The sequence below is a fragment of the Acinonyx jubatus genome, chromosome D3, assembly GCF_027475565.1.
Source record: "Acinonyx jubatus isolate Ajub_Pintada_27869175 chromosome D3, VMU_Ajub_asm_v1.0, whole genome shotgun sequence".
NCBI classification, from domain to species: Eukaryota; Metazoa; Chordata; class Mammalia; order Carnivora; family Felidae; genus Acinonyx; species Acinonyx jubatus.
In genome coordinates, this window is record NC_069392.1 from 13,788,158 (window position 1) to 13,803,988 (window position 15,831).

The 15,831-nt window shown below is 49.1% G+C and overlaps 1 protein-coding gene across 2 annotated transcripts in view; it reads right to left on the reverse strand.

Annotated features, from left to right (window-relative positions):
* NOS1 (nitric oxide synthase 1) overlaps nt 1–15,831 on the reverse strand; it is a 181,365-nt gene that overhangs the window by 27,485 nt on the left and 138,049 nt on the right. Inside the window, exons 10-18 of one of the 2 annotated variants that reach the window (XM_027043812.2) lie at nt 15,094–15,268; nt 11,503–11,604; nt 9,349–9,543; nt 8,827–8,912; nt 6,130–6,274; nt 4,730–4,834; nt 3,763–3,821; nt 2,706–2,807; nt 322–438 (exon numbers count right to left, since the gene is read on the reverse strand). In XM_027043812.2, the coding sequence (XP_026899613.1) occupies nt 322–438; nt 2,706–2,807; nt 3,763–3,821; nt 4,730–4,834; nt 6,130–6,274; nt 8,827–8,912; nt 9,349–9,543; nt 11,503–11,604; nt 15,094–15,268 (1,086 nt within the window). The remainder of the gene's footprint in view (nt 1–321; nt 439–2,705; nt 2,808–3,762; nt 3,822–4,729; nt 4,835–6,129; nt 6,275–8,826; nt 8,913–9,348; nt 9,544–11,502; nt 11,605–15,093; nt 15,269–15,831) is intronic. The other variant, XM_053205718.1, reaches the window with a different exon arrangement.

A 15,831-nucleotide genomic window follows, 5' to 3' on the forward strand; every position in this document is an offset into this window, starting at 1 on the left:
GTGTCTCCAGAAGTTTCTATTAGGTGTAACATATCATTGGGAAGGGCAGCTTACTGAGTAATTTCCAGGGATTAACATCCTTCGGCACAAATGATGTGCTGATGACGGGGCGAGATTTGGGTGATGGGGCTCTGACAGAGTGTGTATAGGAAGGGGTCTGGGTAGTGTGCTTTAATGGGGCGAGGGGAGTCCCCAGAGAGCTAGAGTGCGGCTGGTTATTCAAGAGACGGACAGGAATACAAGGGAGGAACCTTAAGCCCACTTTGCAACTAAATCCAGTTCCCCAAGATGGCTTCCCTGAGGCCCTTGACCCCTGCTCACCTCACGTTGGCCAGGGGTCCAGCACTCTCAAAGTTGTCTCTGAGGTCTGGCCCGTCGCCTGATGATTTATGGGAGTCAGAATACGAGGAAACACTATTGAATCGGACCTTGTAGCTCCTGCCAAAACAGAAGAGACCCTGTGAGCTCTGGCTTGGAACCTCCTCCTGAGGTCCTGTTTCAAGGACCTTCTCTTGCATGTTGGTTGAGACCATAACACTTCCATGGACTCTTCCAGAATGGATAAACTTACTCACCCACCACTAGAGCTAGCCATCTGCACATGACCCAGCTTGTATTTAAAGAGGTTTCCGACCATACTCAACTCAGGGATCTTGAGAGCCAGACAGCCGAAACGATTTAATTGGCAAAAAAGTCACGAATAGATCAGACCACCCCCTAACCATTAGAGAACGCTTCGTTGCTTCCCAAATTTTAACAAGCACAAGAATCATCTTGGGATGCTGTTAAAGTGCAGATTCTTTTTTTTTTTTAATTTTTTAATGTTTATTTATTTTTGAAAGAGACAGAGCATGAGCGGGGGAGGGGCAGAGAGGGAGAGGGAGACAGAATTTGAAGCAGGCTCCAGGCTCTGAGCTGTCAGCACAGAGCCGGATGAGGGACTCGAACCCATGTGCTGTAAGATCATGACCTGAGCCGAAGTCGGACGCTTAAATGACTGAGCCACCCAGGCGCCCCAGAAAGTGCAGATTCTGATTCAGCAGATCTGGGCAGGGCCTAAAGTTCTGCATTCTAACAAGCATCCAAGAGGCACCAATGCTGCTGATCCCCAGACCTAACTTTGAGTAGCCAGGAACTAACTGAGGATGTCCACTCTGGTATCTCTGTGTGGCTATTTAAAAAAAACTTTTTTTAATGTTTACTCATTTTTTGAGAGAGAGAGTAGGGGAGGGGCAGAGAGGGAGACACAGAATCCGAAGCAGGTTCTAGGCTCCGCGCCGACAACACAGAGCCCAAGGTGGGGCTCGAACCCACAAACTGTGAGATCATGACCTGAGCCGAAGTCGGACGCTTAAGCAACTGAGCCACCAGGCGCCCGTACATGTGGCTATTTAAAAGTAAAGTTAAATTGATTCAAAATAAATACAGTTAAAAATTCTGTTCCTCACTTGCACTGGCCACATGTCAAGTGCTCAAGGGCCACGTGTGGCTAGTGGCTGCCCTATCAGATGGCACAGACATAGAGCATTTAGAAAGTTTCATTGGATCGTGCTGGACAATTCCCATTCAATACTCTCTCTTCATCAAGTTATGGTCCTTGGATGTTTCAAGGATCTGTCACATTTCCCATTTCAAGTCAATGTGGAAAACGTTCCGCACTGAGACATGGCATAAAAAGAGATTGAATTTCTTATTAGACGATTTTGAAGGGGAAGGAAGAGGTCACTGGAACTCAGACCTCAGCACGAGAGGCTCAGGAGCTTTGAGACTTCAAAAAAAGATCCAGTTTCCCCGTTTTCCTCTAAAAGTGGTAAGGTTTGTTCTCAGACAAGGCAAAAACAAAATAAAAACAAAAACAAAATCCCCAGACCAAAAAAACGAAACAGAACAACTCCCCCCAAAACAAGAGACCAAAACCAAAACACAACAGCTTAACAAATATGAGTGCAGAAGACGAAAGAAAAAAAAAAAAAAGACACTGTGCATTCTGGCAGCAGGGTTTCTAAGCTGGATGTTCTTCAAAGTTTTTGTTCCAGCATCAGGAAAGTTCTAAATATATGTAAGTGTATTTTCTGCCTTAAAATAGTCTCACACTGAGTCACTTCTCCAAATAAGTCATGCAACATATCAGGGGGTGGCTGTGTTGTTAGTGTGGGAGGGATGGTTGATGGTTGTGGGTTAAAAATAACAGCACATGTATTTGTATGAGGTTTGAGGTTTTTCCAAATGCTTTCCTCTTTGTTTTTATCCTTTGATCCTCTCAACAAGTCCCAGAGGTGGTCAGGGCAGAGATGGGTTCTCCCCATTTGGCAGATGAGAAAGACTGAGGTCCAGAGAGGTCAAACGCCTTGCTCAAGCCTGCTTAGTGAGTTAGTGGCACAGCCCGGGTTAGAGGGCAGGTCTCCTTGATACCCAGAGGTGGCTTTGGATGCTTGGGCATCGGACATGCGTGCACATGTGCACAATCACACATGCCTTGCGCACACACGCCTGCATGCACATATGAACGCGCTATATACATGTGCACGAACGCATGTGCACACACGCACATGTACACACACATGCACGCACACGTGCACATAATGCATGCCTGCACACATACGCACGCATATGCACATGCACACATATGCATGTGCACACACACGCACGCCTGCGCACACATGCACGCATGCACACACATACACACATGCACACACGCACTCTACCTCTGCTGGCTGTCACGGGCTGCAGCCAGACCATGGACTTCTGTGTCACCTTGGGGGAGGGGAGGCCCTTTACGGGGAAAGAAACGCAAGGGTTCCGGGTACCTAGAGGGGAGAATGGATGGTGCCCTCTCTCTCCCTGAAGGAGGGGTGAGGGGGAGCCTGTGATGGCCACCTGGGAAAGAAGGGCAGGGAGAGCGAGGACTCAGGTGCTCATGGTCAAAGATGACCGATCACGAGGGACTCAGCTACCCCTTGGATGTGGAACGAATGTATGTGAGTTTGGCAACAGGTGCTTGGCTAAGAGAAACCCAGGAGAGGTTTTCCGCAGACCGCCGTCTCCAAACACCAGTCAGCTGTGGCGTCTGCTCTGCTCCACGCTGGAGGAGACGCCGTGTTGGCCTAATGGAAAGACAGCTCAACATGCACACGCCATATGTTGTCTACTTTAGGGGGGACTTACAGGCTTCGCAAGGGTGGTCATCATTACAGGTATTTGTCACCTTAGGAAATATCTTTAGAACCCAACCTGACATTGGGATGCGATTTCAGCATGAATGTCTTTTGGCTACAGGTTTTTTTGGTTTGTTTCATTTTTGCCTTGTGAGGTATCTTATCTACTGAACTCAACCTCTACATTAGCTACAACTCCACCATGAGCGTCTGATGGAAACGTTTTAGGGAAAGGAGCTCACTTTTGCTGTTTTTGAATGTAGGTTTCCGAAGGGGAAAGATCATAAGAATTGGTATTTACATAGGGCTTCTAAGTTTTCATAAGACGCTTAGAGCTATTATATCTATTTCCTCCTTTGATTCTTACAAGAAGTTAAGGCAGGCATTTGTATGGACAAGGAAACTGAGACATGGGGCTGTGAAGTTACCAGAGAAGCGAATATATCAGCCCCAGTGGACTCCAGACACCCCCCAGCTAAAATTGCTCACAAAGGGGCTTTACGTCACAAAACCCAGCCAGAACCCAAATGTGAACCCCAGAGGCCAAAAGACGATCTTCAGTTACCCACAGAGTATGTCATGTGACCCTGGAGGGTCATTCACTTACTTCCTTTCCTCCTGCACGGAGTTGGGGTGCCTCATTTCCATCAAAGCACAGCCGAATTTCTGGAAGCCAAGAGAGGAGTAAAATGTGAAGCATGGGTCTAAGAACCCAGAATAGGGTAGGGCACTGAGCATCTGGGGTCCTGGCTGGTAAAAGAGGAGCCTGATGCCTCTGGGGGCCAGGATGTTAGAGATGGTTAGGGGTTCAGGCTGGGCAGCAGATGTGTGTGAAAGGGCCAGCTGATAAAAGGGCTACAGTGTGTGGACCCCCAATTCCCAGCACACAAATCCCCATTGTGGCTTTCTCTTTACAAAATTTTTTTAATGTGAAATTTATTGTCTAATTGGTTTCCATACAACACCCAGTGCTCATCCCAACAGGTGCCCTCCTCAATGCCCATCACCCACCCTCCCCTCCCTCCCACCCCCCCCATCAGCCCTCAGTTTATTCTCATTTTTTGAGTCTTATGGTTTGCCTCCCTCCCTCTCTAACTTTTTCTCCCCCTTCCCCTCCCCCATGGTCTTCTGTTAAGTTTCTCAGGATCCACATACGAGTGAAAACATATGGTATCTGTCTTTCTCTGTATGACTTATTTCACTTAGCATAACACTCTCCAGTTCCATCCATGTTGCTACAAAAGGCCGTATTTCATTCTTTCTCATTGCCAAGTAGTATTGACTTTACTTCTCTCATCTGGAGCAGGGGATGCCAAGCTCTTAATTGGAGCATCCATTCCAAAAGAAGTGGCTCACTAAGGCGACAGCATTGTCACTAAAGATTGGCTCATCAGTGGGCACCAATAGGCTGAGGTCTTGGAACTGTCCCAAATCTTTGTGAACTTGGATCCAAATCCAAGTCGTGGGCTTTGAGGCTCTGGGAGGATTTGCTAACTGAACAGCAGGTGTAACTGAGGCCCCTCCTTCTTCTCCCTGATGGGGAACATGCTAGAACAGGTGAAAGCTCGTCTTACCTCCCCATTCTCTGGGGGGTCGCCATTGCCAAAAGTGCTGGTAACCACTAGGACCAGAGTTTCATGTTCCAGGTGTACAATGTCATATTCTTCCATGGACATCACCTAGGTGGGTGAGGGGGAAGGGATGGTGGGGGGAGAGGAAGTGAGGTGGTGACAAGGAGAAGAGGTAAGAGAGAACAAAAAGTGAAGGAGAAGAAGAGAGAGGAAAAAGATGAGTCATCTTGAGCCATCTCCTTTGGAAGAAGAACCAAAAGTTCTGGGTGTCACTATTCAATGGGCTCAAGTGGGTAGCACTAAAAGCTTTTTGGTAGTGTGGGACCTTTCTAAAGTCACAGTGGCCTGAAGGACCACAAAGAACCTGGGGCAATGGTGGAAGGGGTTGGCCGCTAATAGAGACAGATCTTGATTGAGATCGTTGGGCTTCTTATAACCAACTGATCCGGGAATCTTCTTGACCACTTTTAGGCTGGGAATGGCCTGGCTGGATCTGACCAGGTCTGCTCAGTCTCCTTGCTAATCCTCCCTCCAGCAGTATGGGGCCTGGGCCAAGTAAGTCCGAGATCCCTGCCTTAAGGAAGATTATTGCCCTCTATCTTAGCATCTCTTGGGCCACATTTCTCCAAGTAGGTTCTAGGGAAGCCCAGACTTCCGAGAGGCTCCTTGAAAATAAGTGAGCCATGCACAAACATGTTTATATTCTATCCCCTTCTCATTGGGAGATTAGAATACAGCTGACCTAAAACAACATGGGTTTGAATTGTGTGTGTCCACTTATACGTGGATTTTTTCCAATAAATACAGTACTGTCAATGCATTTTCTCTTCCTTATGGTTTTTTAATAACATTTTCCTTTCTCTAGCTTACTTCATTGTAAGAATATGGTAATGATACATGTAACATACAAAACATGTCAATCAACTGTTCATGTTATCAGTAAGGCTTCTGGTCAACAATAGGCTATTGGTAGTTGAGTTTTTGGGAGTCAAAAGATGCATGTGGATTTTCAGTGCCCCTAACCCCGATGTTTTTCAAGGGTCAGCCGTACAGACTTGCAAATTCAAGCCTCCAAGAAGTCATTCAGCAAAGAAACCCACTGAACTGTGTTTAATGCAGAGCTTCCCAAGCTGACCCCAGAATGTTTTTTTTTTCATAAACCCTCTAAGATTTTGCTCTGAGATGGGGTTTCATTTTGTGGACTCCTAGACTCCTAGAAGGTCATGGGAAGAGAGGACATCAAAGTCCCCTGAAATTTAGGTGGATGTGCATATGCGTGTTGATGGCTACCTCGGGATGTGTTATCATCCATTCTCAAAGGTTCTTCTCTGTTGACTCCACTCTCTCCCCTTCCAACTATACATACCACGGGGGCCTGGGAGCTGGCGCTTCCCCCTACTCACCTTGGCATCAAAGGCATGTTTGAAGATCTCACACAAGGTTTTAGCATAGGCCTGCGACTTGCCCGTCTCTGTGGCATAAAGGATGGTCGCCTTGACCCTCTTGGCCATTGCCTGCCCCATAAGCTTGGCTGAGAACTTGACGGCTCTGGAGAGAAAAGAATGGAGAGGAAAATGGGAAATGTAGAAAAAAGGGAAGATGCTAGGCTGGGACTTTGGGGCCAGAACCATGATCCTCGAAATGTAACGAGAGAGAACTTACTCTCTTGATCTCTGATGGTTTTAGGGACATTAGAAGCCCAAGTTTAAAACCATGGTTGGTTTTGTTAGTTTGTTGCTTGGTTGTCCAAACCTAGTCTTGAGAACCTTGGTTTGCCAAGCATTGCCCCCGAAGACAATCATTCATTCATTCATTCATTCGTTCATTAATTAAACATTTGTTGAGTGCAGAACATCTGCTAGGTATAGTTATAGGAGCTAAGGAACATAAAAAAGTAGGTGTCACGGGGCTTACATTTGTGTGTGTGTGTGTGTGTGTGAGAGAGAGAGAGAGAGAGAGAGAGAGAGAAAGAATCACTAATAAATCACCAGGCATTGAATTAGAAGGAAATTTAGAGGTTTATAGATCCACAAAGGAAGGACTAGTCTGGTTTAGTCAGGCTTGCATATTCAGAGTCTCGCACAGAGTCTGATATCTAATAGGTGCTAAATAAATATCAAAAGAAGGGATGATTTTTAAAGATGCTGCTACCACCGGAGCCCTGGGGAGTTGAAATATCAAGTCGAGGCTCTTTCTTGCTAAATGGAGAATTCAGAGCCAGTGTTCCTTTCTTCCCATCTACCAGGGCACGGGGGTGGCAGACAGGCAGTGGCTCGGGAATGGCTGGGCTCACCTTCTGAGCCAGCATCCCGGCTCTATTAGGAACCTCGGAGTAGACAAATCGCTAATTACCCCCACCTGGGGATTATTGATGGTAAATTCATCATTTTTTAGAATCAGGGAAACCACCCACATTGCAGGAGCATTCTGAGCCAAGGGGGAGAAACAGAAAAGAATAAAAGGTGCCTGGAGGATTCCCTTTGAATGACTGGAGCATAAAAAAGCATCTATAATTAACTCCCATTGTTTCTACCCCTCACTTAATAGTGCAATTAATGTTTTAGATTTCTTCCTCCCTTCTCCCAGAAACAGTTGAACCGAACTGGAGCCAAAGGCTGCTCTCCCTGAGAATATCTGTGATTCTCTTGTTAGGAAAGAATGGCTGCTGATGTGTTCTCTTTTGGCTGGGAGATGGGGTTAGGTAGAAGGAGAGAGAAAGGAGGGAGAGAGGGAGACAGGTGCTCTGGGCCATGGGAATGGAGCCAGGACCTGGGTTTGAGTCCCTGTGGGATCCACAGCCCTCGCTTCTGGGGTCTGTGGCCTGCGTGGCACCTGTTGTGCATCTAGGGATTGTATCCAGAGAGTTCTGGACCCAAGAGGGCCAATGGAGGAGCAGCTCAGTGCATGCCTAGCTTCTGTGCCAGCACTTTACCTCCAAACAGGGGTCTCTGCTGAAGGGGCCAGTGGAATTCGCTTTTTTTAGGAGAAGGCTGGCATCCCCATTCGATCATCTCGGTCAGCCCCACCTCACTTGTCAGCGGGTCCTTTGGCTGGCCACACATTCTTCAGGCCTATTACTCTTCAGTGGCCTTGGCCCATAAGCCCCTTCCCTCTTCTCCTTTGCTCAGCTTACTCTATTCATCTCATTCTTCAGCCCAATTGTCATCTTCTGAAGGAAGCCCTCTCTGACCTCGCAAACTGGGTTCGGTCTATTTACGGCACCGCGAGACCATTCCTCGATGGTGCACTGTATTTGTGTGATTCTTGGACAAGTGAATGGCTTTGAGCTTTGACAAGAACATCATTTAACTGGCTGATCAGGCATTGCTGGAGCCTAGCACAGTGCCTGGCACAGAACAGGCACTCGGTATTCACTTGTTGGCCAAATGAATGAATGAACGACTGAAGGAGCGATGTTAGAGTTCAGCCCTGAGTGAGAGAGAGCCCTCCCGGGTTGGCTTGTACCAGCTCCTCCCTCCTCTGGGTTCAGTGACTTCCTGTTAGCAGCTTGAAATTGGCCATGGGGGGAGTATTTACACCCTGGAAATGGACAAATGTTACACATCTGTTGTTGTTGTTGTTGTTGTTATTATTATTATTTTTTTAAATTTTTTTAATGTTTATTTATTTTTGAGACAGAGACAGAGCATGAATGGGGGAGGGGCAGAGAGAGAGGGAGACACAGGATCGGAAGCAGGCTCCGGGCTCTGAGCCATCAGCCCAGAGCCCGACGCGGGGCTCGAACTCACGAACTGTGAGATCGTGACCTGAGCTGAAGTCGGACGCTCAACCGACTGAGCCACCCAGTCGCCCCAATTATTATTATTATTATTAGAACAGCTGGTTTATCAAAACGTCATTGCCTCCAAGACAAGAATTTAGGAAACAGAGGTGAGGAAAGTGAGGTTGGGAAGGAAAAAAGGTTGGCCCAACATCCATATCTCAGGCCCTCAGGCACAGAAGGCACGAGGTGGTCAGAGAAAATGGAGAACTCGCATCACACAAGAGGTCAGAGGCATAGGCATCTGCCCAGCCTCCTTCTCTGGCGCTCTCCGAGTTCGGAGGCACCTCTAGTCCCCACCTATTTCCAGGAGACTTACTCTGCCAGCTTCTTGAAGCCGATGGCTCGCCGCTTTGTGGGGGTTCCATTGGTGCCTTTCCAGACGTGGGTGTTCCAAGGCTCAGGCTGGGAAGAGAGGACCATGGTCACTGCAGTGAGCAAATCTGGCTCCTCTTGGGAGAGGCTCGGGACTCCCTGGGTACTTGTGGCTGCCCAGCTATGCCCAACCCTCAGCCCCTGAAGGGAGGAGATCTGCCGGCGGTGACCACAGCAGTCCTTGCCCCGAGTGGCCGGTCCAGTCTGCCTGTGTTGTCCTGCTAGACCTTCTCACTCAGCCCTTGGTCCCTCTGAAGCCCTCTCCTGGGGACCCTTGACCACTCCCTTTGTCTCCATTAGTGTTCTGGCTAGGGCCGCGCTGTCCAATATGGGAGCCGCTAGCCACGTGGACTATGGAGCACTTGGGCGTCCGCAGAGGAAGTCTGAGTTGAGACATGCTTGGAGCCAAACATGCATATACCAGGCATTGGAGACTTAGCACAAAAGAGGCCGGAAGGGGCGGGACCTGGTATTCGAAGGATGGGGTGAGTCGGTAGTTGAGCATCTCCTGGTGGAAGACAGGGGTGACACTGCCAGACATGGGGGGCACAATCCACACCCAGTCGGCGGGGCAGCCCCCCCGGCAGCGGTATTCATTCTCCATGTGCTTGATGAAGGACTCAGTGGCAGAGTGGTGGTCAACGATGGTCACTTTGTCACTCTGCGGGAGGAGAGGGGGCACAGTCAGGCGGGAGGGGAGCTGGGGTGTTTCCGGGACTCCCTTGTCCACGGGGAGCGCTTCCCAAAGGGTGGTCCTGGAGATGCTGCGAGGCCTCGTGAGCTGATTCTCTGCATCTCTCTCTCACTCACATCCAGGGAAGAGTCTCCTTTTGACGCTAATACATCTTTTAATACCTCTCTTGCCAATTTTCCTCTCTCCTTTCTCCCTCCCTCCCTTTTTTTTTTTTTTAAATAAGAGAGAGGACCCTCAGGCAGCATTTAGCTAGAATTTGACAACTCTGTGCTGTTTTCCTTCTGCTTATTTGCTGATTAATTTAATATTATAATTACCTTCTATTTATGGCAACCGATACTCTCCATTTATGGCAGTGATACAGAATCCTCTTAAAGTAAAGAATTTTAAGTATTAAGGATGGGTTTATTATCCATTTATTTAGTTTTTGAGAGAGAGAGAGAGAGAGAGGGGGCGCAAGTGAGCAAGGGGGAAGACAGAGAGAGAGAGAGAGAATCCCAGAAGGGGCAGAGGAAGAGAGAGAGAGATGGAGGGATGAAGGGAGGGAGGGAGGGAGGGGAGGGGAAGAGAGAGAGAGAGAGAGAGAGAGAGAGAGAGAGAGAGAGAGAGAAGGGCTCACCTGAAGTGGGGCTCGTGTTCGCCCGATGTGGGACTCGAACTCACTAACCGTGAGATCATAACCTGAGCCGAAGTCAGATGCCTTAACGACTGAGCCACCCAGGCGCCCCAAGGGTGGGTTTATTAACACCGCGAGGCAGAAATCGCAATAGAGGTGGGTGGACTGCAGATCTGGATAACCGGCCCCGGGGCCCCCTCTGGTGGGCCGGTCTGGATTCCCACCGTGTGTAAACAGTGCTTCCCCTCTCTGCCCACTTCCCGTCCTCAGCCACTCATCCTGCTCACATCCCTGCTGTCTCAAGCCCACTGAACCACACTCCATCCTCTTCAACGTCTCCCGAGGCCTCACTCGCCCATGGCCGAGAGAGAGAAGAGGGGGCTTGCTTCCGTCTCAGGCCATCTCAGCCTGTCTCTTCCCTGGGATATTCCTCAGCGTATCCATTCTCCCTGCTCCTGACCTGGGGGCCTGCAGTTCACATTCGTGTCCACCGATGACGTGACGCGTTCATTCTCTGCGTGCCCTCCGTGCGTGTCTGGGAGGGTCTAGCTTCCCAGACTCAGCCCCCAGAGGATAGAGCTGAGCTCTGTTAACAGAGCATGAGCTCTACTCTGCAGTCGACAGGTTTGCCCAGGAGAACGCCAGCTTACGCCCATCACCCTGGCATTATTATCAGCAGTGTCTTCCTTTTGCCCTCCAAAGGATCATGGTTTGGGGCACGCGGGCGGTCAGTCAACTAAGCGTCCAACTCTTGATTACGGCTCAGATCATGATCTCACGGTTCATGAGTTCGGGCCCTGCGTTGGGTTTCTCTCTCTCTCCCTCTCTCCCTCTCTGCCCCTCCCCTGCTTGCATGCATGCTCTCTCTCTCTCTCTCTCTCTCAAAATAAATAAACTTAAAAACGAGTATCATGGTTTAGATGATAAATTCTAAACTCATCCTACAAAATATCATTTACCACAGCACCACGCATTGAGAAGCCTGTGCGTGTCTGGTTAATGAGGATGAGTACTTGTGTCTGTTGTGTGATAGTCTGAACCCCGAAGAGGTGGGCAGGACACAAAGGAGGCGGCCTGCCAGCCCAACTGTCATCGATCATAAGCAACAGGTCACAGCTCCCCTCCCCCACCTATTACCGCTTCCTCCAATGGTCCCCACCCAAGATCCAAAATGGAGATTAGGTGTACGTGATGGGAAATGGACCTCGTTGGTGCCCCCCCCCCCCCACCCAGGAGCCAGGTCTCACGACTGTTTGCTCTACACCTTGGAGGCGTTTTAGTTCCCCTCCGGGACGTGTGTGCTGTGCTACCTGGAAGCTGTAGAGAACAGCAATGTTGATTTCCACCAGTGCTTGGTCCTTCCACAGGGAGGACGTCTTCCTCATGTCCAAGTTCATGTTCTTGGCCACTTCCTGGAAGAGGAAGGAAACACAGACTCACAGGCCGGGGCACCCGTGGAGAGACAGGGCTAGCTAGTGGTCACTGATGAATTTCTTAACGAATTAGTCAACTCATTGCCGGACTGATGAACTCATTCAAAAGATTTTTTTTTTTTTTAATGGAGGACCGACTGGTAGCAGGAAACTAGAGAGATGTGGACGGCCCTTTTATTTCTGAGTTTCCTTTCTTTCTTTTTTATGTATTTATTACTTTATTTTATTTGAACTTTTTTAATGTTTATTTTTGAGAGAGAGAGAGAGACAGACATAATGTAAGTGGAGGAGGGGCAGAGAGAGAGGGGGAGACACAGCATCCAAAGCAGGCTCCAGGCTCCGAGCTGGCAGCACAGAGCCCAACGTGGGACTCGAACTCATGAACCGCGAAATCGTGACCTGAGCCGAAGTGGGACGCTTGACTGAGCCACCCAGCCACCCCTCTGAGTTTACTTTCTAGTTGGGGAGGCAGACATTTACTATTTAGGGAGAAAATAAGACAAGGATATGAGATGAAGAGGAATATGGGGGCCGGATTTAGCCAGGATGGTCAGGGAGGACCGACTGTGGAGGTGGCATACCAGGTGGGACCAAAATAATGAGAAGCAAGACATCTTCAGATCTACGGAGGAAGGTTGTAGACAGAGAGGACAGTATGTGCAAAGACCCTGTGGTGGGATCAGTCTTCCACCATCTGAGATACAGAAAGAAGGCTGGTGTATTGAGGGGTGGGTAGTGAGCCAGGGGAGTTGGTGGGAGATAAAGGCAGGACTGGATCATGCAGGATCTGGGATGAGCCCAGGAGTCAAGATTTTATTCCCAATACTGTAGTGTGGAAAGAGTCTTCGGAGGGTTTTAAGCAGAAGAGTGGGTCTGAGAGTGACATCATCTGCCTTCTAGACGGAAAAGCTTTCCACTGATCCTGCTCCACACCTGGGGTAGCCACACTTGGGATCCAGATCACGGGCGCTTTGACCTCAGGCGGACACCTGTCTGACTCCATCTAACAGATGAGGAAACTGAGGCTCAGAGAGGTCCAGAGAGCCAGCTGGCCTCAGAGCCGGAGCCCAGGCAGACGCATAACGTCCAAGGACCCGAGAGCTGCCGCCATAGCCGGCCGACTCCTTTGGCAAAACTATCGGAAAAAAACAAAACAAAAACCTCCTGACATTTATGTTACAACTCAGGAGCTGATGTCAGGAGTGGGAAACACCCAACAGCAAATTCATTAATTAGAGCCTTGCTGTTCCTTGCTCTGTCAATTCCAGTCACTTGTGGAGCCCAGGTCTCATTATGGGGCTAGCACACGACAGTTTCTCAGGTCTGGGTAAACTGCTTCCCAGCCCTGCTCTCAACATTCGTACATAACAGCCGTCGGGCCTGGAGGGCTGGAGTGGGAGAGGATCTCATCTGAGTTACTCGGGAACAACTCTCTGCAATCAAAACATAAGCAGGAATCATGAAAGCAGATCTCATATTAATTCATTCTTTGAGGCCGAGGCGTTGGGTTCCTCTGTGGTCCTTGGATAGTGACACACACACACACACACACACACACACACACAGAAAGAACGAAATTCGCTGCTTTACATAAATACATAAAAAACTCGAGTAATTTTGTGAGAGAGGAAAGCATGTGTAGCCATTATGCTGAGACTGTTACTCCTACAGCATTCTTTTGCTTAAAAGAATGGAACGCATTTGCAGGAAAAAAAAAAAAAAAGATTATGTGATTTTTAAAAATCCCCAAATGTGACTTGAGGCACATCTATGGAAATTGCCTGAAATGTCTCTTCCTTTCCTGCCAGAAGTTTGTACAGATCAGTGGCTGCCCTCTAGAATCTTCTGGGGAGCTCTGAAAAATGCTGGTATCGAGGCCCCATCCTTGAGCAACGATATCTGAATCCCGGTGAGTGGGAATGTGGCAATAATGAAGTTCCCTAGGTGACTCCGGTGTGTGGCAAGGCTGAGGACCCCGGGCTTCGATTTCCAAGCTAATACCTATGGAATTTTTAAAAAACGTTGAGACACAGTTGGCACACAACGTTGTGTGAGTTTAAGGGGTGCAAATTCGAGGTGTTGGTTTGATACATTTATGTGTTGCAATATGATTACCACTGCGAGCTAACACCTCTGTCATGTCACATAATTATTATTTCTTTTTCTGTGGTGGGAACAATTAAGATCTAGTCTCTTAGCAACTTTGAAGTGTGCAATTCAGTGGATTGTGGATTATAATTACCCTTCTGTGCCTTAGATTTCCAGAATTTACTTATCTTTACGCTGCAAGTTTGTACTCTTAAACACCTCCTCCCTAACTCCCCCCCCCGCCCCACCAGCTCCTGGTGACCAGCGTTCAATTCTCTTTTTTTTTTATGAGTCTGGCTTTTTTAGATTCCACATATGAGCGGTATGTATCATATAGTATTTGTCTCTGTCTGACTTAACCCACTTTAGCGTAATGTCTTCAAGGTCCATCCACATGAACGCCCGTGGATTTTAACCACATAAACCTAATTAAGGCTTGATTCCGAGTTCTTTTAAAAAAAACGTTTTAACGTGTATTCATTTTTGAGAGACACAGCGTGAGCGGGGGAGGGGCAGAGGGAGACACAGAATCCGAAACAGGCTCCAGGCTCTGAGCCCGACACAGGGTTCGAATTCACGAACCATGAGATCATGACCTGAGCCGAAGTCAGATGCCCAACCGACCGAGCCACCCAGGCGCCCCTTGATTCTGAGTTCTAATCTTGCCTTATTTACTGTGTGACATAGGCCCAGTGCTTAACCTCTCTGTTTCTCAGTGCCTCCTTTCGAAACAAGACCCACCACAGCAGACAGTTGTTAGGGACAACGGCTGCTGGCAAGACCACAGCTATCCCGATGCATTCTCCAGATCTGAGCTCCGGACTCCACCCCAGCAGCCTTCAGCAGATGAGGATGATTCAGCCAGGAGGGAATCAGATCCTCCAGCCAGAAATGCGGATGCTGGGCAACCACTGCCAACCCCCTTCCCTTGTGTTTCAGAAAAGAGGCAAGAAATGTCCCAGGTTCGTGGGTCGTTTTCAAACCCTTCTAACAAGAGGCCGTGTAGCCGGGTGGTTATGAACTTGGACCTTAAAGCCCGACGGGGTTCATTTCTCAGCTCTGCCACCGTGTGACTTTGAGCTTGTCACTGTAACCCTCCCAAAGGCCTCAGCGTCCTCATCTGCGAAATGGGGGTTATCATACCTGGAGGTTGTGCTGAGGTTAACTGAGTACACACACACAAGGTGCCTGGAACAGTGTTTAGCCCACAGGACATGCGCTGTTCACGCTGCGGATGCCCTGGAACTGCCAGGGGCTCCACCGAGGTTGCAGAAGTTTCCACGTTTCCAAGCCCCAAAGCTCAGCTGTGGGGGAAGGACTGTGGGGCCCACGCCCTCTGCCCTCTGCTGGCCCATCGCGACGGCGGGGGAGGGACCTCACCTCCAGGATGTTGTATCGAGAGTTGTCACAATAGTCACGGACGCCAATCTCTGTGCCCATGTACCAGCCGCTGAAGGGACAGGCGGTGAACTCCAGGCCGCCAATCTCCAGCAGCATGTTGGACACAGCGGGGAGGCCATACCACTTCAGGCCCAGATCCTTGAACCACTCAAACCTGTGGAGAGCGACACAGCCCCGCTCACCATGGGGCAGGAGTCTCTCAGGCGGACATGTGGGCAGGACAGCCTTGGTCTGGGGATGCGGAAATGCCAGCAACCTCCCGGGACTTGCTGTGTCAGAACCGGACTCCTGGGCTCTGCTTTAGACCTGTGGGATCCCAGTCTCCATGGCTGGGTCTGATAATATGCATTTTAAACATGTTTCCCAGGTGATTTGGGTGAACATCCGGGCCTGGGAACCAGTGCGCCAGGCTGCTGTTTCTCTCCCAAACCCACCCTGAAAGTTAATCCAGGAGAAAAGGGAGTCTTGCCGAATTCCTTCCTACCTCAGGGCCTTTGCATGGCAGTCCCTTCTTCTGGGATCTTCTCTCTTCCTTCTGTGTCTGTCCAGCCCTTACCCAGACTTAAATTGTCAGCTAAAATGTTGCTTACTCTTGGAAGCCCTTCTCTGATGCCCAGTTTAGATTGGGTCGGGCAACTTTGTCCCTCTGGGCATCATAAAATTTCTTTTGCAGCACTTTATTGGAATTAAGTGGTTATCTGGGTAACAGTACGTGCA